The sequence below is a fragment of the Electrona antarctica genome (assembly GCF_951216825.1).
Source record: "Electrona antarctica genome assembly, chromosome: 4".
NCBI lineage: Eukaryota > Metazoa > Chordata > Actinopteri > Myctophiformes > Myctophidae > Electrona > Electrona antarctica.
Window position 1 is genome coordinate 946,054 of NC_136809.1, and position 26,783 is coordinate 972,836.

The 26,783-nt window shown below is 47.1% G+C and overlaps 1 protein-coding gene across 1 annotated transcript; it reads left to right on the forward strand.

The window, feature by feature from the left end:
- The first annotated feature begins 1,251 nt into the window (after nt 1-1,251).
- Nucleotides 1,252-24,514, forward strand: eif4a3 (eukaryotic translation initiation factor 4A3). The gene is made up of 12 exons (XM_079499726.1): nt 1,252-1,557; nt 5,009-5,081; nt 7,301-7,367; nt 10,017-10,079; nt 12,394-12,526; nt 16,354-16,434; nt 19,877-20,018; nt 20,515-20,653; nt 21,688-21,803; nt 22,976-23,083; nt 23,221-23,348; nt 24,282-24,514. Exons 1-12 carry the CDS (start codon nt 1,410-1,412, stop codon nt 24,296-24,298), a joined length of 1,215 nt encoding a protein of 404 aa, XP_079355852.1. The 5' UTR covers nt 1,252-1,409; the 3' UTR covers nt 24,299-24,514.
- The last annotated feature ends 2,269 nt before the right edge of the window (nt 24,515-26,783 follow it).

The window sequence follows — 26,783 nt, forward strand, 5'->3', positions numbered from 1 at the left end:
TCCCTGATGTCATCGCTAGGGACACAGGCATCAGTAGGCAGGAACTGGGGATGGCAATGAAGGACCGGGAAGTCTGGCGTGGCATTGTGAAATCCATGATCTCGACCGCGGTCGAAAAATGATGATGATGTGTGTGTGTGTGTGCGTGCGTGTGTGTGTGCGTGCGTGCGTAATGGAGAACCCTGATGTAAACAAGTCTTAGGTTCATGAAAGGCGCTATATAAATTCAAGCTATTATTATTATTATTATTATTATTATTATTATTATTATTATTATTATTATTATTATTATTAGTGCTTTTTCTGGTAACAGGTCATCTCGCCCCTTTGCCAACTCGCCCCAGCTTTTTTCCGCCGACCTCACGCCGACAGCTCGGAGCGGCGGTTCTTGTATTCTTTATTTTGTTTTACTGAGAATAAGGTTAGAAATAAGTTTAGGGTTAGGCATAGTTTTACTGGGGTTAAGTTTAGGAATAGGGTTAGGTTTAGGCATCGTTTTACTAAAGTTGAGGTTAGGAATAAGGTTAGGTTTAACCGTTTAAGCATAATTTACTTAGATTACTTTAGGAATACCAGGCCGCGCTGTTCCGCCGGCTGTATGCCCGGGGCGAGTTGGTAAAGTTTTTCTGGTTTCATCCTCTTTTTGTATTGACCTGTGCTTTCTTCAACCTGTACCCATTCTGTAATCTGTTGAGATCAGTCCAGGACAGGAGACTCACACTACATCCTCCACGACAGCAGGTGGCAGCATTACGCCACCAAAAAAACGTCTGGTGATGACGACCATGATGACGACAATACGACGACGATGGTGTCCAGTATTGCCAAGTCCGCTTATTATAAGCAACTTTGGACATATTTTTTTGCTTGTCTCTAAAGTGTAGTTATTTGCTTATTTGGTATTGTTTCTAAAGTGTAGTTGTTTATTTGGTCTTGTTTCTAAAGTATAGTTGTTTATTTGGGCTTGTTTCTAAAGTGTAGTTGTTTATTTGGTCTTGTTTCTAAAGTGTGGTTGTTTATTTGGTCTTGTTTCTAAAGTGTAGTTGATTATTTGGTCTTGTTTCTAAAGTGTAGTTGTTTGCTTATTGTTGGTTGAACCAGTGGTTAACTGACTGTAACGTAAATCATGAAAAAATAACTAAATTAAAATCTATTTTATATTAAAGTTTCATAAAAACGTTGTATTAATATTTATTATTACAGTCCGGGCTGCCTTTTTCTCTCGCAAAACCTGGCAACACCGATCGATAACGTCATAGGAACGCGACACACGCGGCCCCGGCGCTCTCCTTCCTTCCTTCCTTTCTCCTCGATCCGTCGTGTTTGTTTTCGTCTCCGCTGCTTTGCTTTCGTCGCTAATAATAATAATAAACAACATTAAATAACCAACGTTAGGAGTTTAGTTAAAGATGGAGGGAGTCCCCGTCAGGAAGAGGCTGCTGAAGGAGGAAGACATGACCAAGGTGGAGTTCGAGACCTCCGAGGAGGTGGACGTCACGCCGACCTTCGACACCATGGGCCTGAGAGAAGACCTCCTGAGGGGGATCTATGCCTACGGTGAGGCCGGGGATGAGCCGGGGCCCTCTGGGTCTCCTGGAGGGGTAGCGGGGTAGGGTTAGGGCTCCATGCCGGAGAGAGGACCTCCTGGGCGGGATCTATGCTTACGATGAGGCCGGGGATCAGGCCGAGGCCTTCCGGAGGGGGTAGCGGGGTAGGGTTAGGAGTCGGGGCTCTATGCCGGAGAGAGGACCTCCTGGGCGGGATCTATGCCTACGGTGAGGCCGAGGATCAGCATTAGGGCTAGCTCTGGTCCATAGCTCTAATGCGTTAGCTAGTATGGACCAGAGCTACATTAGGGCTATGGAACTGGAACTCGACTCTTAGAATAACGGTGTAGAAATTAGTGTTGAAACTATAGATTTACATCCTATGGAGAGAGAGGTACATAACGGAACCAAATGGACCCGTACGGCGGTAAGGGTCCATTTGGTTCCGTTTAGCACCTCTTCTCTCTGAGATTTTCAACGTTGGAACTTGGATGCATATTTGAATCGTCGTTTGTGTTTCGCCGACATTGGTGACCCGTGTAGAAGTGTGTCTTGTTGTTGTTGTCTTGTTGTTTTTAACTCTTGGTGTCAGAATTTAACGTGAATCAATAATGACTATTAATGCAACAAACGGGAGGAATAATAATATACCATGATGTCCCTCCCTCTGGAGGCACACACTTACGATAGGTCACCAATGTCCGCGCTGCAGCGAGGAGCCCCGGCGGCGTCGCGTTGCACCGACACCGGTGACCCGTCGAACTGTGTGTCTTGTTGGTGTTGTTGATATAGCATCTAATAGAGCCGGAGATGTACTTTTAACATTCATAATAATAATAATAACAGCGTTTATGTCGTATAGTTTCAACACGTTGTGAATGTAGATGATGATGGCTTGTTTTGGAGCAGCTTGTGATGCTAGTTATAAAGCTTAGCTTGAATTGTTTTCTGTCCATAAACGAATGACTGAATGATGTTTATATTTGTATAAATGGAACAGCTCTTATAGTACACTGTAAGTGTAGACATGAAGCTTAGATTTGTCTCTAAAGTGTAGTTATTTGCTTATTTGGTCTTGTTTCTAAAGTGTAGTTGTTTATTTGGTCTTGTTTCTAAAGTGTAGTTGTTCATTTGGTCTTGTTTCTAAAGTGTAGTTGTTTATTTGGTCTTGTTTCTAAAGTGTAGTTGTTTATTTGGTCTTGTTTCTAAAGTGTAGTTGTTTATTTGGTCTTGTTTCTAAAGTGTAGTTGTTTATTTGGTCTAGTTTCTAAAGTGTAGTTGTTTATTTGGTCTAGTTTCTAAAGTGTAGTTGTTTATTTGGTCTTGTTTCTAAAGTGTAGTTGTTTATTTGGTCTTGTTTCTAAAGTGTAGTTGTTTATTTGGTCTTGTTTCTAAAGTGTAGTTTGTTTGCTCTTGTTTCTAAAGTGTAGTTGTTTATTTGGTCTTGTTTCTAGAGTGTAGTTGTTTATTTGCTCTTGTTTCTAAAGTGTAGTTTGTTTGCTCTTGTTTCTAAAGTGTAGTTGTTTATTTGGTCTTGTTTCTAGAGTGTAGTTGTTTATTTGCTCTTGTTTCTAAAGTATAGTTGTTTATGAAGCTCTGATTTATTTATTTTATAGTACATCCCATTCTATTCCTGGTTCCTTAACCTTAACCTGAGGACGATTCTACAAAATGTTATCTAAATACTGACAGTTTTCTGAAAACCTCATGTTTCTGTATCGGTGATTCTCAAACATTTTCCTGTCAAGGACCCCCAGTATTATCTGTATTTGGCCGCCGACCCCCAACTGAAAATATGTTGTTCTAGAGAAGAAGCAAAGATTTGAGTCAGTTAAAAACGTTTGCTCTGAAAGAATATATATTCAAAGATTTGCGCCACATTTTCACGATTTTTCAAAAATAGCAGACCTACAAGCTTGTAGATCTGCTATTTTTCAATAGCTAAAGTACAACATAATGCTTAAAACACCAAAATGGGGTTCCCGCCAAAACATGGGTTAATGAGGGGCCGTCCTGAATGGGTTAACAGTTTTGAGTGTTCGTGTAAACGCAAACATGGCAGGCGAAGGTTGAGGACGCACATTCTGATTGGCCGTTGAGGACGCACATTCTGATTGGCCGTTGAGGACGCACATTCTGATTGGCCGTTGAGGACGCACATTCTGATTGGCCGTTGAGGACGCACATTCTGATTGGCCGTAATAAGGTGATGTGTGATGATGAGAGCAGCTCGCAATTCATTTTCATTTTTTTCTTTTTTAAAATGTTTTTTGTGGCTTTCGCCTTTTATTTGATATATATATTTTTATGGAGGGACAGACCGTAGGCTGACAGGAAATGGGGGGGGGGTGACATGCAGTAAAGGCCATTGGGATCGGGAGTCGAACCCACGGCACACTGCCAGACTGGATTACCAGCCAAGGTGCCTGGACTGCTGAGCCACGGCCCAGGATGGACCTCTGAGCCACGGCCCAGGATGGACCTCTGAGCCACGGCCCAGGATGGACCTCTGAGCCACGGCCCAGGATGGACCTCTGAGCCACGGCCCAGGATGGACCACTGAGCCACGGCCCAGGATGGACCTCTGAGCCACGGCCCAGGATGGACCACTGAGCCACGGCCCAGGATGGACCGCTGAGCCACGGCCCAGGATGGACCGCTGAGCCACGGCCCAGGATGGACCTCTGAGCCACGGCCCAGGATGGACCACTGAGCCACGGCCCAGGATGGACCTCTGAGCCACGGCCCAGGATGGACCTCTGAGCCACGGCCCAGGATGGACCTCTGAGCCACGGCCCAGGATGGACCACTGAGCCACGGCCCAGGATGGACCTCTGAGCCACGGCCCAGGATGGACCTCTGAGCAACGGCCAAGGATGGACCGCTGAGCCACGGCCCAGGATGGACCTCTGAGCCACGGCCCAGGATGGACCTCTGAGCCACGGCCCAGGATGGACCTCTGAGCCACGGCCCAGGATGGACCTCTGAGCCACGGCCCAGGATGGACCTCTGAGCCACGGCCCAGGATGGACCTCTGAGCAACGGCCAAGGATGGACCGCTGAGCCACGGCCCAGGATGGACCTCTGAGCCACGGCCCAGGATGGACCTCTGAGCCACGGCCCAGGATGGACCTCTGAGCCACGGCCCAGGATGGACCTCTGAGCCACGGCCCAGGATGGACCTCCATGGCTGTGTTCTGCCCCCCCCCCCCCCTCCCCCCCATGGAGCACAGCTGCTCTGTGAAACTCCCATTGAAAATGCATTGCGAGCTGCTCTCCCCCCCCCCCCCCCTTATCTCCCCCCCTGCAACTGTAACTAAACTGTGTGTGTGTGTGTGTGTGTGTGTGTGTGTGTGTGTGTGTGTGTGTGTGTGTGTGTGTGTGTGTGTGTGTGTGTGTGTGTGTGTGTGTGTGTGTGTGTGTGTGTGTGTGTGTGTGTGTGTGTGTGTGTGTGTGTCCAGGCTTTGAGAAACCTTCAGCCATCCAGCAGAGAGCCATCAAACAGATCATTAAAGGAAGAGACGTCATCGCACAGTAAGTCCTCTCCTCTCCTCTCCTCTCCTCTCCCTACATGTATTAAACCCTATGGAACCTCTCCTCTCCTCTCCCTACATGTATTAAACCCTATGGAACCTCTCCTCTCCTCTCCTCTCCTCTCCTCTCCCTACATGTATTAAACCCTATGGAACCTCTCCTCTCCTCTCCTCTCCCTACATGTATTAAACCCTATGGAACCTCTCCTCTCCTCTCCCTACATGTATTAAACCCTATGGAACCTCTCCTCTCCTCTCCCTACATGTATTAAACCCTATGGAACCTCTCCTCTCCCTACATGTATTAAACCCTATGGAACCTCTCCTCTCCTCTCCCTACATGTATTAAACCCTATGGAACCTCTCCTCTCCTCTCCCTACATGTATTAAACCCTATGGAACCTCTCCTCTCCTCTCCTCTCCTCTCCTCTCCTCTCCCTACATGTATTAAACCCTATGGAACCTCTCCTCTCCTCTCCTCTCCCTACATGTTTTAAACCCTATGGAACCTCTCCTCTCCTCTCCCTACATGTATTAAACCCTATGGAACCTCTCCTCTCCTCTCCCTACATGTATTAAACCCTATGGAACCTCTCCTCTCCTCTCCTCTCCTCTCCCTACATGTATTAAACCCTATGGAACCTCTCCTCTCCTCTCCCTACATGTATTAAACCCTATGGAACCTCTCCTCTCCTCTCCCTACATGTATTAAACCCTATGGAACCTCTCCTCTCCTCTCCCTACATGTATTAAACCCTATGGAACCTCTCCTCTCCTCTCCCTACATGTATTAAACCCTATGGAACCTCTCCTCTCCTCTCCCTACATGTATTAAACCCTATGGAACCTCTCCTCTCCTCTCCCTACATGTATTAAACCCTATGGAACCTCTCCTCTCCTCTCCCTACATGTATTAAACCCTATGGAACCTCTCCTCTCCTCTCCCTACATGTATTAAACCCTATGGAACCTCTCCTCTCCTCTCCTCTCCTCTCCCTACATGTATTAAACCCTATGGAACCTCTCCTCTCCTCTCCCTACATGTATTAAACCCTATGGAACCTCTCCTCTCCTCTCCCTACATGTATTAAACCCTATGGAACCTCTCCTCTCCTCTCCTCTCCTCTCCCTACATGTATTAAACCCTATGGAACCTCTCCTCTCCTCTCCCTACATGTATTAAACCCTATGGAACCTCTCCTCTCCTCTACCTACATGTATTAAACCCTATGGAACCTCTCCTCTCCTCTCCTCTCCCTACATGTATTAAACCCTATGGAACCTCTCCTCTCCTCTCCTCTCCTCTCCTCTCCCTACATGTATTAAACCCTATGGAACCTCTCCTCTCCTCTCCTCTCCCTACATGTATTAAACCCTATGGAACCTCTCCTCTCCTCTCCTCTCCCTACATGTATTAAACCCTATGGAACCTCTCCTCTCCTCTCCTCTCCTCTTCCTCTCCTCTCCTCTCCTCTCCTCTCCCTACATGTATTAAACCCTATGGAACCTCTCCTCTCCTCTCCTCTCCTCTCCTCTCCCTACATGTATTAAACCCTATGGAACCTCTCCTCTCCTCTCCCTACATGTATTAAACCCTATGGAACCTCTCCTCTCCTCTCCTCTCCCTACATGTATTAAACCCTATGGAACCTCTCCTCTCCTCTCCTCTCCTCTCCTCTCCTCTCCCTACATGTATTAAACCCTATGGAACCTCTCCTCTCCTCTCCCTACATGTATTAAACCCTATGGAACCTCCTCTCCAAGCTCAACATGTTAGCTTGTAGATCTGCTATTTTTGGCGAAGAGATTTGGTGTGGACTGAAAAATAACTGACCAAGTACAGTGTGATGTCACATTACCCTAAAAATATATAATTGAAACGACAGAGGCTGCCTGTGGAAGGTAGTTTATTAAACGACAGAGGCTGCCTGTGGAAGGTAGTTTAGTAAACTACAGAGGCTGCCTGTGGAAGGTAGTTTATTAAACTACAGAGGCTGCCTGTGGAAGGTATTTTATTAAACTACAGAGGCTGCCTGTGGAAGGTATTTTATTAAACGACAGAGGCTGCCTGTGGAAGGTATTTTATTAAACTACAGAGGCTGCCTGTGGAAGGTAGTTTAGTAAACTACAGAGGCTTACAGTGGGAGTTTGTCCCACAGGTCTCCGTCAGGAACAGGTGATGATGTAATGATGATGTAATGATGATGTCACTGTCCACAGGTCTCAGTCAGGAACAGGAAAGACGGCCACATTCTGCGTGTCTGTTCTGCAGTGTCTGGACATCCAGGTAACGACCTTTGACCTTTAACACATTAGACCTGAACGATTCTACAAATGTCTTCTAAATCCTGACAGTTCTATATCAGTGGTTCTCACAGGGTTAAACCTCATGTTTCTATATCAGTGGTTCTCACAGGGTTAAACCCTATGTTTCTATATCAGTGGTTCTCACAGGGTTAAACCTCATGTTTCTATATCAGTGGTTCTCACAGGGTTAAACCCTATGTTTCTATATCAGTGGTTCTCACAGGGTTAAACCCTATGTTTCTATATCAGTGGTTCTCACAGGGTTAAACCTCATGTTTCTATATCAGTGGTTCTCACAGGGTTAAACCTCATGTTTCTATATCAGTGGTTCTCACAGGGTTAAACCCTATGTTTCTATATCAGTGGTTCTCACAGGGTTAAACCTCATGTTTCTATATCAGTGGTTCTCACAGGGTTAAACCTCATGTTTCTATATCAGTGGTTCTCACAGGGTTAAACCTCATGTTTCTATATCAGTGGTTCTCACAGGGTTAAACCTCATGTTTCTATATCAGTGGTTCTCACAGGGTTAAACCCTATGTTTCTATATCAGTGGTTCTCACAGGGTTAAACCTCATGTTTCTATATCAGTGGTTCTCACAGGGTTAAACCTCATGTTTCTATATCAGTGGTTCTCACAGGGTCCGCCGATCTGAAAATATGTAGTTCCAGGAACCCCCCCAGAAGCAAAGATTTGACGATTGAACAATTTAAAAAAATCACGCCCGTGTGAACTGAGTGGTGCAAGGTCTTATATAGCCTGGTCAGTGACCATAGTAACCATGCTCATTCTGTACAGGTACAGACAAACACGGATACAAACAAAGCTGGTTGTTGGAGTGGTTTGCACCACTCAACACTCATGGGTTGGCCTCATGGGTTGGCCTCATGGGTTGGCCTCATGGGTTGGCCTCATGGGTTGGCCTCATGGGTTGGCCCCATGGGTTGGCCCCATGGGTTGGCCTCATGGGTTGGCCTCATGGGTTGGCCTCATGGGTTGGCCTCATGGGTTGGCCTCATGGGTTGGCTTCATGGGTTGGCCTCATGGGTTGGCCTCATGGGTTGGCCTCATGGGTTGGCCTCATGGGTTGGCTTCATGGGTTGGCCTCATGGGTTGGCCTCATGGGTTGGCCTCATGCGCGCTGCCGTTCACTCCCCTGTTCACAAGAAGGACTGTCTAAAGAGGACGAGACACGAAGACCATACGGGTGACGCCATGTTGCTCCATGGAAGGAAAGAAACATGCTCAGTTGAGACCAAGGAAGCTGAACGCGGAAGTGTTGGCTGCATATAGCCCATTGAAGTGTTGGCTGCATATAGCCCATTGAAGTGTTGGCTGCATATAGCCCATTGAAGTGTTGGCTGCATATAGCCCATTGAAGTGTTGGCTGCATATAGCCCATTGAAGTGTTGGCTGCATATAGCCCATTGCCCATTGAAGTGTTGGCTGCATATAGCCCATTGAAGTGTTGGCTGCATATAGCCCATTGCCCATTGAAGTGTTGGCTGCATATAGCCCATTGAAGTGTTGGCTGCATATAGCCCATTGCCCATTGAAGTGTTGGCTGCATATAGCCCATTGAAGTGTTGGCTGCATATAGCCCATTGCCCATTGAAGTGTTGGCTGCATATAGCCCATTGAAGTGTTGGCTGCATATAGCCCATTGCCCATTGAAGTGTTGGCTGCATATAGCCCATTGAAGTGTTGGCTGCATATAGCCCATTGCCCATTGAAGTGTTGGCTGCATATAGCCCATTGAAGTGTTGGCTGCATATAGCCCATTGAAGTGTTGGCTGCATATAGCCCATTGAAGTGTTGGCTGCATATAGCCCATTGAAGTGTTGGCTGCATATAGCCCATTGAAGTGTTGGCTGCATATAGCCCATTGAAGTGTTGGCTGCATATAGCCCATTGAAGTGTTGGCTGCATATAGCCCATTGAAGTGTTGGCTGCATATAGCCCATTGAAGTGTTGGCTGCATATAGCCCATTGAAGTGTTGGCTGCATATAGCCCATTGAAGTGTTGGCTGCATATAGCCCATTGAAGTGTTGGCTGCATATAGCCCATTGAAGTGTTGGCTGCATATAGCCCATTGAAGTGTTGGCTGCATAGAGCCCATTGAAGTGTTGGCTGCATATAGCCCATTGAAGTGTTGGCTGCATATAGCCCATTGAAGTGTTGGCTGCATATAGCCCATTGAAGTGTTGGCTGCATATAGCCCATTGAAGTGTTGGCTGCATATAGCCCATTGAAGTGTTGGCTGCATATAGCCCATTGAAGTGTTGGCTGCATATAGCCCATTGCGCATGTTTCTTTCCTTCCATGGAGCAACATGGCGTCGCCCGTACGGTCTACGGTGGCCTCCGCGTCTCGTCCTCTTTAGACAGTCCTTGGTTTACGGCTCATAAAGAATGCCTCGTCTCTCCTGATCCAGGAGCTCTCTGTGGTTTGGACCAGATGGACTTACTGTACTTCTGTCTTCATCTCTGACGTCAACAAGCCTCTCGTTTAGAATATTAAACGCTTCTAAAGAGATGTGTTGTTGTTTTAATGTGTTAATCTGGATTATAAAATAAATATGTTTTTAATGTTAATCCATGGATAATAATAATATAAATGTTTTTCAGGTCAGAGAGACTCAGGCTCTCATCCTCGCTCCAACCAGAGAGCTGGCCGGACAGATACAAAAGGTTAGACGCACGCACACAAACACACACACGCACGCAACCACACACGCACGCAACCCTGCACACACACACACACACACACACACACACACACACACAACCACACACGCACGCAACCCTGCACACACACACACACACACACACACACACACACACACACACACACACGCACGCAACCACACACGCACGCAACCCTGCACACACACACACACACACGCAACCACACATACACGCACGCAACCACACACACGCACGCAACCACACACGCACGCAACCCTGCACACACACACACACACACACACACACACACACACACACACACACGCAACCACACACACACGCACGCAACCCTGCACACACACACACACACACGCAACCACACATACACGCACGCAACCACACACACACACAACCCTGCACGCACACACACACACACACACGCAACCACACACACACGCACGCAACCACACACAAACGCAACCCTGCACGCACACACGCACGCAACCACACACACACGCAACCCTGCACGCACACACACACGCAACCCCGCGCACACGCACGCAACCACGCACGCACGCAACCGCGCGCACGCACAGTTCCATCTACACCATTTGGAAAACATTTGATCGTTTTCCATGAATGTTGTAAGACAAAAACTGTATAGCCATTAGCTCGCTGTCATGGACTAGTGGACTAGTGGAGAAGAGATCCAGTAGAACTAAATGTCAGGGAGGGACTAGTGGAGAAGAGATCCAGTAGAACTAAATGTCAGGGAGGGACTAGTGGAGAAGAGATCCAGTAGAACTAAATGTCAGGGAGGGACTAGTGGAGAAGAGATCCAGTAGAACTAAATGTCAGGGAGGGACTAGTGGAGAAGAGATCCAGTAGAACTAAATGTCAGGGAGGGACTAGTGGAGAAGAGATCCAGTAGAACTAAATGTCAGGGAGGGACTAGTGGAGAAGAGATCCAGTAGAACTAAATGTCAGGGAGGGACTAGTGGAGAAGAGATCCAGTAGAACTAAATGTCAGGGAGGGACTAGTGGAGAAGAGATCCAGTAGAACTAAATGTCAGGGAGGGACTAGTGGAGAAGAGATCCAGTAGAACTAAATGTCAGGGAGGGACTAGTGGAGAAGAGATCCAGTAGAACTAAATGTCAGGGAGGGACTAGTGGAGAAGAGATCCAGTAGAACTAAATGTCAGGGAGGGACTAGTGGAGAAGAGATCCAGTAGAACTAAATGTCAGGGAGGGACTAGTGGAGAAGAGATCCAGTAGAACTAAATGTCAGGGAGGGACTAGTGGAGAAGAGATCCAGTAGAACTAAATGTCAGGGAGGGACTAGTGGAGAAGAGATCCAGTAGAACTAAATGTCAGGGAGGGACTAGTGGAGAAGAGATCCAGTAGAACTAAATGTCAGGGAGGGACTAGTGGAGAAGAGATCCAGTAGAACTAAATGTCAGGGAGGGACTAGTGGAGAAGAGATCCAGTAGAACTAAATGTCAGGGAGGGACTAGTGGAGAAGAGATCCAGTAGAACTAAATGTCAGGGAGGGACTAGTGGAGAAGAGATCCAGTAGAACTAAATGTCAGGGAGGGACTAGTGGAGAAGAGATCCAGTAGAACTAAATGTTAGGGAGGGACTAGTGGAGAAGAGATCCAGTAGAACTAAATGTCAGGGAGGGACTAGTGGAGAAGAGATCCAGTAGAACTAAATGTCAGGGAGGGACTAGTGGAGAAGAGATCCAGTAGAACTAAATGTCAGGGAGGGACTAGTGGAGAAGAGATCCAGTAGAACTAAATGTCAGGGAGGGACTAGTGGAGAAGAGATCCAGTAGAACTAAATGTCAGGGAGGGACTAGTGGAGAAGAGATCCAGTAGAACTAAATGTCAGGGAGGGACTAGTGGAGAAGAGATCCAGTAGAACTAAATGTCAGGGAGGGACTAGTGGAGAAGAGATCCAGTAGAACTAAATGTCAGGGAGGGACTAGTGGAGAAGAGATCCAGTAGAACTAAATGTCAGGGAGGGACTAGTGGAGAAGAGATCCAGTAGAACTAAATGTCAGGGAGGGACTAGTGGAGAAGAGATCCAGTAGAACTAAATGTCAGGGAGGGACTAGTGGAGAAGAGATCCAGTAGAACTAAATGTCAGGGAGGGACTAGTGGAGAAGAGATCCAGTAGAACTAAACTAGTGGAGAATAGATCCAGTAGAAGTAATTTTGGTTTACATGCTGAAAATAGCCGTTCGCGTCGTACGTTTGTATGTCGTGTTTGATTGGTCGAGCGTGCCTGTCCTGATGTGTTTTCGCTCCTCCTCCAGGTCCTATTGGCTCTCGGGGACTACATGAACGTCCAATGCCACGCCTGCATCGGCGGCACCAACGTGGGCGAGGACATTAGGAAGCTGGACTACGGCCAGCATGTGGTGTCTGGAACGCCCGGCCGGGTGTTTGGTTAGTACCACCTTTAACCTTTAACCTTTAACCTCCTGGAACGCCCGGCAGGGTGTTTGGTTAGTACCACCTTTAACCTCCTGGAACGCCCGTCCGGGTGTTTGGTTAGTACCACCTTTAACCTTTAACCTCCTGGAACGCCCAGCAGGGTGTTTGGTTAGTACCACCTTTAACCTCCTGGAACGCCCGGGAGGGTGTTTGGTTAGTACCACCTTTAACCTCCTGGAACGCCCGGCAGGGTGTTTGGTTAGTACCACCTTTAACCTCCTGGAACGCCCGTCCGGGTGTTTGGTTAGTACCACCTTTAACCTTTAACCTCCTGGAACGCCCGGCCGGGTGTTTGGTTAGTACCACCTTTAACCTCCTGGAACGCCCGGCAGGGTGTTTGGTTAGTACCACCTTTAACCTTTAACCTCCTGGAACGCCCAGCAGGGTGTTTGGTTAGTACCACCTTTAACCTCCTGGAACGCCCGGCAGGGTGTTTGGTTAGTACCACCTTTAACCTTTAACCTCCTGGAACGCCCGGGAGGGTGTTTGGTTAGTACCACCTTTAACCTCCTGGAACGCCCGGGAGGGTGTTTGGTTAGTACCACCTTTAACCTCCTGGAACGCCCGGCAGGGTGTTTGGTTAGTACCACCTTTAACCTTTAACCTCCTGGAACGCCCGGGAGGGTGTTTGGTTAGTACCACCTTTAACCTCCTGGAACGCCCGGGAGGGTGTTTGGTTAGTACCACCTTTAACCTCCTGGAACGCCCGGCAGGGTGTTTGGTTAGTACCACCTTTAACCTCCTGGAACGCCCGGCAGGGTGTTTGGTTAGTACCACCTTTAACCTTTAACCTCCTGGAACGCCCGGCAGGGTGTTTGGTTAGTACCACCTTTAACCTCCTGGAACGCCCGGCAGGGTGTTTGGTTAGTACCACCTTTAACCTCCTGGAACGCCCGGCAGGGTGTTTGGTTAGTACCACCTTTAACCTTTAACCTCCTGGAACGCCCGGGAGGGTGTTTGGTTAGTACCACCTTTAACCTCCTGGAACGCCCGGCAGGGTGTTTGGTTAGTACCACCTTTAACCTCCTGGAACGCCCAGCAGGGTGTTTGGTTAGTACCACCTTTAACCTCCTGGAACGCCCGGCAGGGTGTTTGGTTAGTACCACCTTTAACCTCCTGGAACGCCCGGCAGGGTGTTTGGTTAGTACCACCTTTAACCTCCTGGAACGCCCAGCAGGGTGTTTGGTTAGTACCACCTTTAACCTCCTGGAACGCCCAGCAGGGTGTTTGGTTAGTACCACCTTTAACCTCCTGGAACGCCCGGCAGGGTGTTTGGTTAGTACCACCTTTAACCTCCTGGAACGCCCGGGAGGGTGTTTGGTTAGTACCACCTTTAACCTCCTGGAACGCCCAGCAGGGGGTTTGGTTAGTACCACCTTTAACCTTTAACCTCCTGGAACGCCCGGCAGGGTGTTTGGTTAGTACCACCTTTAACCTCCTGGAACGCCCGGCAGGGTGTTTGGTTAGTACCACCTTTAACCTCCTGGAACGCCCGGCAGGGTGTTTGGTTAGTACCACCTTTAACCTCCTGGAACGCCCGGGAGGGTGTTTGGTTAGTACCACCTTTAACCTCCTGGAACGCCCGGCAGGGTGTTTGGTTAGTACCACCTTTAACCTCCTGGAACGCCCAGCAGGGTGTTTGGTTAGTACCACCTTTAACCTCCTGGAACGCCCGGCAGGGTGTTTGGTTAGTACCACCTTTAACCTCCTGGAACGCCCGGCAGGGTGTTTGGTTAGTACCACCTTTAACCTTTAACCTCCTGGAACGTTTGGTTAGTACCACCTTTAACCTCCTGGAACGCCCAGCAGGGTGTTTGGTTAGTACCACCTTTAACCTTTAACCTCCTGGAACGCCCGGGAGGGTGTTTGGTTAGTACCACCTTTAACCTTTAACCTTTAACCTCCTGGAACGCCCGGCAGGGTGTTTGGTTAGTACCACCTTTAACCTCCTGGAACGCCCGGGAGGGTGTTTGGTTAGTACCACCTTTAACCTTTAACCTTTAACCTCCTGGAACGCCCAGCAGGGTGTTTGGTTAGTACCACCTTTAACCTCCTGGAACGCCCGTCCGGGTGTTTGGTTAGTACCACCTTTAACCTCCTGGAACGCCCAGCAGGGTGTTTGGTTAGTACCACCTTTAACCTCCTGGAACGCCCAGCAGGGTGTTTGGTTAGTACCACCTTTAACCTCCTGGAACGCCCAGCAGGGTGTTTGGTTAGTACCACCTTTAACCTCCTGGAACGCCCAGCAGGGTGTTTGGTTAGTACCACCTTTAACCTTTAACCTCCTGGAACGCCCGGGAGGGTGTTTGGTTAGTACCACCTTTAACCTCCTGGAACGCCCAGCAGGGTGTTTGGTTAGTACCACCTTTAACCTCCTGGAACGCCCAGCAGGGTGTTTGGTTAGTACCACCTTTAACCTTTAACCTCCTGGAACGCCCGGGAGGGTGTTTGGTTAGTACCACCTTTAACCTCCTGGAACGCCCGGCAGGGTGTTTGGTTAGTACCACCTTTAACCTCCTGGAACGCCCGGCAGGGTGTTTGGTTAGTACCACCTTTAACCTCCTGGAACGCCCAGCAGGGTGTTTGGTTAGTACCACCTTTAACCTCCTGGAACGCCCGGCAGGGTGTTTGGTTAGTACCACCTTTAACCTCCTGGAACGCCCGGCAGGGTGTTTGGTTAGTACCACCTTTAACCTCCTGGAACGCCCGGCAGGGTGTTTGGTTAGTACCACCTTTAACCTCCTGGAACGCCCAGCAGGGTGTTTGGTTAGTACCACCTTTAACCTCCTGGAACGCCCAGCAGGGTGTTTGGTTAGTACCACCTTTAACCTTTAACCTTTTAACCTTTTGTTAATCCCTGGAACAACATATTTTCAGATGGGGGTATGTACATTATATGGCCCTGCAGCCAGGGTTAGGTTCAGGGTTAGGGTTAGGTTCATTATATGTAAAAGGCCCAGCAGCCAGGGTTAGGTTCAGGGTTAGGGTTAGGGTTAGGTTCATTATATGTAAAAGGCCCGGCAGCCAGGGTTAGGTTCAGGGTTAGGTTCAGGGTTAGGTTCAGGGTTAGGGTTAGGTTCATTATATGTAAAAGGCTCGGCAGCCCTTTACATATAATGTTTTGGGGTCCTTGACATGAAATATTTAGCACCACTGATACAGAAACATTCAGAAAACTGTCAGAATTTAGAAGACATTTTCTAAATTACGATGTCGGGCCTGAATGGGTTAACCTTCAGAACGCCCGGGAGGGTGTTTGGTTACCAGTGTATGTTTTTGGCAGCATATTTTGATCAGTTTTAGTTGATGACTAAAACTAGTTGATTTCGTTTTAGTCATTAGTCCCTTGAATAGTTTTCATTTAGTTTTAGTCACATTTTAGTCACCTGAAATGTTTTAGTGTTAGTCTAGTTTTAGTCTTAGCCTTGATGCCGTCGTAATACTAAAACATTTAGTAGTCGACCAACATTTTTCGTCTTAGTTTTAGTCGACAAAAACAACACTGGTTAGTACGACCTTTAACTCATTCAGGGCGGGAACCCCTTTTGGTGTTTTAAGCATTAAGTTATACTTTAGCTGTTGAAAACAAGCTACGAGCTTGTAGATCTGCTATTTTTGAAAAATCAATGAAAATGTGAATATATATATATATATATATATATATATATATATATACAGAATAATTAAAATGTTTAACTTTACTGTGTGTGTGTGTGTGTGTGTGCGTGTGTGTGTGTGTGTGTGTGTGTGTGTGCGTGTGTTTGTGCGTTCGTGTGTAGATATGATCAGGAGGCGGAGCCTAAGGACCAGAGCCATTAAGATGCTGGTTCTGGACGAGGCTGACGAGATGCTCAACAAAGGTCAGAGGTCAAACATTACATCATCATAACAATGGATGTCCCAATGGGGGGTCCGGGGACCCCCAGGGGTCCTTGAGGGAGTTCCAGGGGGTCTCCAGATAAATGATAGTTAGGAACCAAATGGACCCTTATGGGTCTGTAACTCTGAGAGTGTACACTCTCAGAGTTAAATTAACATTGATTTTACAATATAAATTGGGGGTCCCAGAGATAGAAATGCCATTTAATGGGGGTCCGTAGACTAATGCATGTCAAAATAGGGGTCCTTGAAATTAAACGGGTTGAGAATCACTGCTAGAGCCGTAAAACTCTTCTCTTATGGGGGTCCCTGGCATATCTTTTCAAATGGGGGTCCGTGGGGCTGATTACTGTCAATTTGGGGGTCCTTGACATGAAAAGGTTTGGGAACCACTGCTTTATCGGAAAAGTATCTGTATCGGCCCTTATTTGGTCATATCGGTATCGGCGAATATGCCAGTCTAACCAGCGATCCCACACAGGGGTAAGGGGTCGACACTATGCCAGTCTAACCAGCGATCCCACACAGGGGTAAGGAAGGGGTTGACACTATGCCAGTCTAACCAGCGATCCCACACAGGGGTAAGGGGTCGACACTATGCCAGTCTAACCAGCGATCCCACACAGGGGTAAGGGGTCGACACTATGCCAGTCTAACCAGTGATCCCACACAGGGGTAAGGGGTTGACACTATGCCAGTCTAACCAGCGATCCCACACAGGGGTAAGGGGTCGACACTATGCCAGTCTAACCAGTGATCCCACACAGGGGTAAGGGGTCGACACTATGCCAGTCTAACCAGCGATCCCACACAGGGGTAAGGGGTTGACACTATGCCAGTCTAACCAGCGATCCCACACAGGGGTAAGGGGTCGACACTATGCCAGTCTAACCAGCGATCCCACACAGGGGTAAGGGGTTGACACTATGCCAGTCTAACCAGCGATCCCACACAGGGGTAAGGAAGGGGTTGACACTATGCCAGTCTAACCAGCGATCCCACACAGGGGTAAGGGGTCGACACTATGCCAGTCTAACCAGCGATCCCACACAGGGGTAAGGGGTCGACACTATGCCAGTCTAACCAGCGATCCCACACAGGGGTAAGGGGTCGACACTATGCCAGTCTAACCAGCGATCCCACACAGGGGTAAGGGGTTGACACTATGCCAGTCTAACCAGCGATCCCACACAGGGGTAAGGGGTCGACACTATGCCAGTCTAACCAGCGATCCCACACAGGGGTAAGGGGTTGACACTATGCCAGTCTAACCAGTGATCCCACACAGGGGTAAGGGGTCGACACTATGCCAGTCTAACCAGTGATCCCACACAGGGGTAAGGGGTCGACACTATGCCAGTCTAACCAGCGATCCCACACAGGGGTAAGGGGTTGACACTATGCCAGTCTAACCAGTGATCCCACACAGGGGTAAGGGGTCGACACTATGCCAGTCTAACCAGTGATCCCACACAGGGGTAAGGGGTCGACACTATGCCAGTCTAACCAGCGATCCCACACAGGGGTAAGGGGTCGACACTATGCCAGTCTAACCAGTGATCCCACACAGGGGTAAGGGGTCGACACTATGCCAGTCTAACCAGTGATCCCACACAGGGGTAAGGGGTTGACACTATACCAGTCTAACCAGTGATCCCACACAGGGGTAAGGGGTCGACACTATGCCAGTCTAACCAGTGATCCCACACAGGGGTAAGGGGTCGACACTATGCCAGTCTAACCAGCGATCCCACACAGGGGTAAGGGGTTGACACTATGCCAGTCTAACCAGTGATCCCACACAGGGGTAAGGGGTCGACACTATGCCAGTCTAACCAGTGATCCCACACAGGGGTAAGGGGTCGACACTATGCCAGTCTAACCAGCGATCCCACACAGGGGTAAGGGGTTGACACTATGCCAGTCTAACCAGTGATCCCACACAGGGGTAAGGGGTCGACACTATGCCAGTCTAACCAGTGATCCCACACAGGGGTAAGGGGTCGACACTATGCCAGTCTAACCAGCGATCCCACACAGGGGTAAGGGGTCGACACTATGCCAGTCTAACCAGTGATCCCACACAGGGGTAAGGGGTCGACACTATGCCAGTCTAACCAGTGATCCCACACAGGGGTAAGGGGTTGACACTATACCAGTCTAACCAGTGATCCCACACAGGGGTAAGGGGTCGACACTATGCCAGTCTAACCAGTGATCCCACACGGGGGTAAGGGGTTGACACTATGCCAGTCTAACCAGCGATCCCACACAGGGGTAAGGGGTTGACACTATACCAGTCTAACCAGCGATCCCACACAGGGGTAAGGGGTCGACACTATGCCAGTCTAACCAGTGATCCCACACGGGGGTAAGGGGTCGACACTATGCCAGTCTAACCAGCGATCCCACACAGGGGTAAGGGGTCGACACTATGCCAGTCTAACCAGTGATCCCACACAGGGGTAAGGGGTCGACACTATGCCAGTCTAACCAGCGATCCCACACAGGGGTAAGGGGTTGACACTATGCCAGTCTAACCAGTGATCCCACACAGGGGTAAGGGGTTGACACTATGCCAGTCTAACCAGCGATCCCACACAGGGGTAAGGGGTCGACACTATGCCAGTCTAACCAGCGATCCCACACAGGGGTAAGGGGTCGACACTATGCCAGTCTAACCAGCGATCCCACACAGGGGTAAGGGGTTGACACTATGCCAGTCTAACCAGCGATCCCACACAGGGGTAAGGGGTCGACACTATGCCAGTCTAACCAGTGATCCCACACAGGGGTAAGGGGTTGACACTATACCAGTCTAACCAGTGATCCCACACAGGGGTAAGGGGTCGACACTATGCCAGTCTAACCAGTGATCTGCTCTAGTATGTGAAGAGTCTGCCTGTGCTGTCCAAAATGAGTTAATATCACAGGCAGACTCTTCACATATTAGAGCATGTCTGAAATAAGTGTCAGAGCTGAAATCAACATGTAAATATGAAATAAATGCTTAAACATGTAGCTAGGTGTAATGTTAGAGACCACAGAAGACATGTAAATATGAAATAAATGCTTAAACATGTAGCTATAGGTGTAATGTTAAGAGTCCACAGAAGTGAACCTTTCAAGTCTGTTTTCTCAACTCGCTGTTTCTCTCCAAGACATTACTCTATAAGCCATATCTCCAAAACTGGTGGGTCAAACTGAACAACCAATATGTCAATTTGAAGCTATCATTCCCTGCTTTCACATGACATGACACCAAAATTAAAAATATTTCAATGACTTGGCCTCGGTCAGAAGCGGTCACAAATGTTCTCATGTATAACCATGTCCTCTGTAGTCATATAAACATGTATGTGTGTAATACGGTATGTCCTCTGTAGTCATATAAACATGTATGTGTGTTCTGTATGTGGTCAGGCTTCAAGGAGCAGATATATGACGTGTACCGCTACCTGCCTCCGGCCACCCAGGTGTGTCTGATCAGCGCAACGCTTCCTCACGAGATCCTGGAGATGACCAACAAGTTCATGACCGACCCCATCCGCATCCTGGTCAAACGGTGAATAGAGTTCTTAAAATGTAGGCCCGACCCTAACTGGGCCCTAACTGGGCCCTACTAGGCCGGCTTGAGGCTCGGTCCTGGCAAGAAAAATCACCATACTTTTTAGGCCCGAAAACCCGAAAATGATTGAGTGATTAACCCTGTAACACCCAGCGTTGTAATAATACATGTGCCCTGTGGCACGAAACGTTTGACAACCACTGGTTTTGGAACCATTTGTAGAATTGGCCTCATTCAGGTCTTAACCCGGAACCGTGTGTGTGTGTGTGTGTGTGTGTGTGTGTGTGTGTGTGTGTGTGTGTGTGTGTGTGTGTGTGTGTGTGTGTGTGTGTGTGTGTGTGTGTGTGTGTGTGTGTGTGTGTGTGTGTGTGTGTGTGTGTGTGTGTGTGTGTGTGTGTGTGTGTGTGTGTGTGTGTGTGTGTGTGTGTGTGTGTGTGTGTGTGTGTGTGTGTGTGTGTGTGTGTGTGTGTGTGTGTGTGTGTGTGTGTGTCAGTGATGAGTTGACTCTAGAAGGAATCAAGCAGTTCTTCGTGGCCGTGGAACGAGAGGAGTGGAAGTTTGACACGCTGTGTGACCTTTATGACACTCTGACCATCACCCAGGCTGTGATCTTCTGTAACACCAAGAGAAAGGTACGCACACTCTGACCATCACCCAGGCTGTGATCTTCTGTAATCAGAAGATCACAGTAAGAAAGGTACGCGCACACACACACACACTGACCATCACCCAGGCTGTCATATTCTGTAACACCAAGAGCACGGTACACACACACTCCACTGTCTCTCTGCATTCTATGTGATCCTATAGTTTACAACATTTCTCATTAGATTTTATTTATCTTTGGACTGACTGACAATATCAGTGTTTATGTTAATTGTGACCACAGGTCGCCTTTACTATGAAAACCTGTTAGTCCGTCACCCCCAGGCATGACCATATATGGTCATGCCTCGTGACATCATCAGGGATGGAGATCCCTGACGATGTCATCAGTATTGATGTCATCAGTATTGGCCAGCAACTCTACATCTGACCTCAAACCCTTAGATCTCCATATATGGAGCTGACCTGTTCTGACATTCCATATGTTGATCCTTCCCCATCCATCCTTCCTCTTCGATGTCTCCCTTTTGACTGATACCTGTCCATTTAAACTCTAGACGGGCCTGTTGACTGATACCTGTCCATTAAACTCTAGACGGGCCTGTTGACTGATACCTGTCCATTTAAACTCTAGACGGGCCCCAAAGTTATTAGTGCAGCCGCGCCCGGCAGCCGAAAACTAGAGTTCTCAACAGGCCCCAAAATAAAGGCCCGGCCCTACCTGGGCCCTCATCAAACCCTGTACACTCAAGACACTGGCCCCACTTTCACTCTTAGATCTCCATATATGGAGCTGACCTGTTCTGACATTCCATAATGTTGATCTGTCCTCATCAAACCCTGTACACTGAAGACACGCTCCATATATGGCCAGTACAGAATTCATTCCATATGTTGATCTTGTGTGTATTTAAGGTGGACTGATGGTGTTATGTGTATTTAAGGTGGACTGACGGTGTTGTGTGTATTTAAGGTGGACTAACGGTGTTGTGTGTATTTAAGGTGGACTGACAGTGGTGTGTGTATTTAAGGTGGACTGACGGTGTTGTCTGTATTTAAGGTGGACTGGCTGACAGAGAAGATGCGTGAGGCTAACTTCACCGTGTCCTCCATGCACGGAGACATGCCTCAGAAGGAGAGAGAGTCTATCATGAAGGAGTTCAGGTCTGGAGCCAGGTAACTGCCAATACCACCTTAACAACACTATCTGTACAATACCACCTTAACAACATGAAATGTTGGCTGAAATCCTTGCATGCACGCTCTTTATGTCGGGGCTTGATTAGATATGAAAATAAACACTGATCAAACGGGGACAGATGACTGTGTAACACAGTGCAGAAAGATAGCATCGGGGACAGATTACTGTGTAACACAGTGCAGAAACATAGCATCGGGGACAGATTACTGTGTAACACAGTGCAGAAAGATAGCATCGGGGACAGATTACTGTGTAACACAGTGCAGAAACATAGCATCGGGGACAGATTACTGTGTGACACAGTGCAGAAACATAGCATCGGGGACAGATTACTGTGTGACACAGTTCAGAAACATAGCATCGGGGACAGATTACTGTGTGACACAGTTCAGAAACATAGCATCGGGGACAGATTACTGTGTGACACAGTGCAGAAACATAGCGGATGTTGATGTTCTGTTTAACCGGAAATGACGACGGCCAGATTTGCTGAATTCGGTCAAAATCGGCATAATGGTGAAGTTAGCGCCACCATCAGGACTGGGTGTCCTATAAACTATACTATACTATGTTAAAATGAGATATAGTTTGTATGTCACAGATTTTTCTATTGACATTAAAATGATGAATAGAGCAGAAGGCACTGAAAACCTGCTATTGGCTTGTCAGTCCAGAACTGATGGAGAGTTGGTAACCAAATGGACCCTTTATTAGATATTAAACTATTCTTGGTGTTAGCATTATGTTATGCTTTAGCTATTGAAAAATAGCAGATCTACAAGCTCATAGCGTGCCACCGAGTGGCGCGCTACGAGCTTGTAGATCTGCTATTTTTGAAAAATCGAAGAACGACTGACAGAAACAGCTTTTTCAGAAAACTGTCAGGATGTAGAAGACATTTATAGAATCTGATCTCAGGTCAACATGGGTTAATCTTGTGTGTGTGTGTGTGTGTGTGTGTGTGTGTGTGTGTGTGTGTGTGTGTGTGTGTGTGTGTGTGTGTGTGTGTGTGTGTGTGTGTGTGTGTGTGTGTGTGTGTGTGTGTGTGTGTGTGTGTGTGTGTGTGTGTGTGTGTGTGTGTGTGTGTGTGTGTGTGTGTGTGTGTGTGTGTGTGTGTGTGTGTGTGTGTGTGTGTGTGTGTGTGTAGTCGTGTTCTCATCTCCACAGATGTGTGGGCCAGAGGTTTGGACGTTCCTCAGGTTTCTCTGATCATCAACTACGACCTTCCCAATAACAGAGAGCTGTACATACACAGGTACGCGCACACACACACACACCATGCACGCGTGCACACACACACACACCTGTCTTAACAACATGCGGTCGGTTTATGTAAACACATCTCCTCTCTGATTGGTCGCTTCATGTAAACGTCTCTCCTGTCTCCTCCAGGATTGGCCGATCGGGGCGTTACGGCCGCAAGGGTGTGGCTATCAACTTTGTGAAGAACGACGACATCCGAATCCTGAGAGACATCGAGCAGTACTACTCGACCCAGATAGACGAAATGCCCATGAATGGTACGTTAATGTTTAAATACAGCAGTACTACTCGACCCAGATAGACGAAATGCCCATGAATGGTACGTTAATGTTTAAATACAGCAGTACTACTCGACCCAGATAGACGAAATGCCCATGAATGGTAAATATATGCGTCCGTCGTACAGTCTGGAGCAACGGAAGCTCTGATCATGAGTAAAATATAAATGCTTCCGTCATACAGTCTGGAGCAACGGAAGCTCTGATCATAAGTAAAATATAAATGCTTCCGTCGTACAGTCTGGAGCAACGGAAGCTCTGATCATGAGTAAAATATAAATGCTTCCGTCATACAGTCTGGAGCAACGGAAGCTCTGATCATAAGTAAAATATAAATGCTTCCGTCGTACAGTCTGGAGCAACGGAAGCTCTGATCATGAGTAAAATATAAATGCTTCCGTCATACAGTCTGGAGCAACGGAAGCTCTGATCATGAGTAAAATATAAATGCTTCCGTCATACAGTCTGGAGCAACGGAAGCTCTGATCATGAGTAAAATATAAATGCTTCCGTCATACAGTCTGGAGCAACGGAAGCTCTGATCATGAGTAAAATATAAATGCTTCCGTCGTACAGTCTGGAGCAACGGAAGCTCTGATCATGAGTAAAATATAAATGCTTCCGTCGTACAGTCTGGAGCAACGGAAGCTCTGATCATGAGTAAAATATAAATGCTTCCGTCATACAGTCTGGAGCAACGGAAGCTCTGATCATGAGTAAAATATAAATGCTTCCGTCGTACAGTCTGGAGCAACGGAAGCTCTGATCATGAGTCGCGCACATTTATCCTAATATAAATAGAAATCATCTAAGCATATATAGCTTGTTTCTTAGCAGAAAAGGAAAAAATAAGCTAAAGATATTCTAAAATATATTCTCTCTCTCTCTCTCCCCCCCCCCCCCCCCCCCCAGTGGCTGATCTGATCTGAAGAAGGGCGCCCCCCAGTGGTTGAAGAAGATTTTTCATTTAAAGGTTTTATTTCTTCGTGGTTTTTTTTTGCATAACAGATTTTTTCCACATCTGTTGTTGTTTTGTTTTTTATGCCAACAGCTGTAATGGCTCCCCTAGTGGCCAACAGCTGTAATGGCTGTGTTATTGCTGTTAATTCTCGCAATGTTTTGTAAATAAAGTTCTTTGGTTTCCATTGAAATCGTTTCTCCGTTTATTCTGTCAGACCTTTAGTGTAACCCAAAGTGCGGTCCGGGGACCCCCAGGGGTCCTGGAGGGAGTTCCCGGTAGAGTTCTCAATCTCTGCCCGAACCCGACCCGACCCGGGCTCGGGCTCTGTGATTTTCCGTGATCTTTTTATTTTTATAGTTTTATTATAATACTAACAACAATTCTGTTTGTGTAAAGTATTTATATGAAGAGGGCTGAGGCTGAGCTGGTGAATGTTGGCGATTAACTTTTACAGTTTAGGTTATTATACTATTATGTGACTGAACTGGTGGAGGAGGAGGCGATGATCAGCAGCACCAGAGAAGTGACACAATAGAACGGTGGTTGTTGAACTTGCTACCGCTGGCTGGCCTCTGGTTGGACAATAGAACGGTGGTTGATGAACTTGCTACCGCTGGCCTCTGGTTGGACAATAGAACGGTGGTTGATGAACTTGCTACCGCTGGCCTCTGGTTGGACAATAGAACGGTGGTTGATGAACTTGCTACCGCTGGCCTCTGGTTGGACAATAGAACGGTGGTTGATGAACTTGCTACCGCTGGCCTCTGGTTGGACAATAGAACGGTGGTTGTTGAACTTGCTACCGCTGGCTGGCCTCTGGTTGGACAATAGAACGGTGGTTGTTGAACTTGCTACCGCTGGCTGGCCTCTGGTTGGACAATAGAACGGTGGTTGTTGAACTTGCTACCGCTGGCTGGCCTCTGGTTGGACAATAGAACGGTGGTTGTTGAACTTGCTACCGCTGGCCTCTGGTTGGACAATGGAATGCACTTCCCATCACAATCAGAACTACAGCATCACTCCCAATCTTCCGCCGTAGTCTGAAAACCCACCTCTTCAGACTCCATCATGGCCCGTAGCACTAGCCCCTTAGATAGCACTTTATGTAGACTTAGATAGTATTTTAAATATAGCACTTCATGTAGACTTAGATAGTATTTTAAATATAGCACTTTATGTAGACTTAGATAGTATTTTAAACAGACTTATAGCATGTTACGTAGACAGCACTAGAATTGCATTTTTTGTAGTCATAGCACTTTATAGTACACATGTATAATATATAATATAGTATAGTATGTATAGTTTACATAGATACTCCACTGTTACGTTCTTAGCTTACGCATGTTTCATGCGATGTGATGTATTGCCATGCTTTTTGTTATTGCTTAATGTAAATCGCTCTGGATTAAGAGCGTCTGATAAATGCATAAATTGTACAATAGAACGGTGGTTGTTGAACTTGCTACCGCTGGCTGGCCTCTGGTTTGCGAGCCAAATGAGCTGCTTAGTGCTCAGCACCAAGTATATAACTTAACCCATTTTGGGCGGGAACCCCCATTGGTGTTTTAAGTATTATGTTATACTTTAGCTATTGAGAAATAGCTGCCCATCTGCTATTTTTGAAAAATCGTGAATGTGGCCCAAATGTTTGAATATATTATTTCAGAGCAAACGTTTTTAACTCAAATCTTTGCTACTGGGGTGGTCCCTGGAACAACATATTTTCAGATGGGGGTCGGCGGCCAATTTCATATATTTTTGTGAGTCCTTCACAGGAAAATGTTTGAGAACAACTGACATAGAAACATAGTCTTCAGGTCAAAATGGGTTAAGTTAACTTGCCATATGCTTAAATGTTCTATACGACCATCGATTCATCCGCAATAGCTCGTTTTGGAAACGTCGGGTGTCTCGTTGAACCCAGCTAGGTGAATGACCTAAATGACCTAATCAACGTCACCACGGTAAATGCTCCATATAACTATATGTAAGGTAAATAAATGCTCCATATAACTATATGTAAGGTAAATGCTCCATGTAAGGTAAATGCTCCATATAACTATATGTAAGGTAAATGCTCCATGTAAGGTAAATGCTCCATATAACTATATGTAAGGTAAATGCTCCATATAACTATATGTAAGGTAAATGCTCCATATAACTATATGTAAGGTAAATGCTCCATATAACTATATGTAAGGTAAATGCTCCATATAACTATATGTAAGGTAAATGCTCCATATAACTATATGTAAGGTAAATGCTCCATATAACTATATGTAAGGTAAATGCTCCATATAACTATATGTAAGGTAAACGCTCCATATAACTATATGTAAGGTAAATGCTCCATGTAAGGTAAATGCTCCATATAACTATATGTAAGGTAAATGCTCCATGTAAGGTAAATGCTCCATATAACTATATGTAAGGTAAATGCTCCATATAAC

Bases quoted from the DNA above. Each gene is read 5' to 3' on its own strand.
- eif4a3 (XM_079499726.1), top strand. From the start codon at position 1,410: ATGGAGGGAGTCCCCGTCAGGAAGAGGCTGCTGAAGGAGGAAGACATG. The intron at 12,527-16,353 runs GTTAGTACCACC...GTTCGTGTGTAG, and splicing joins AACGCCCGGCCGGGTGTTTG to ATATGATCAGGAGGCGGAGC. The intron at 20,019-20,514 runs GTGAATAGAGTT...TGTGTGTGTCAG, and splicing joins ATCCGCATCCTGGTCAAACG to TGATGAGTTGACTCTAGAAG.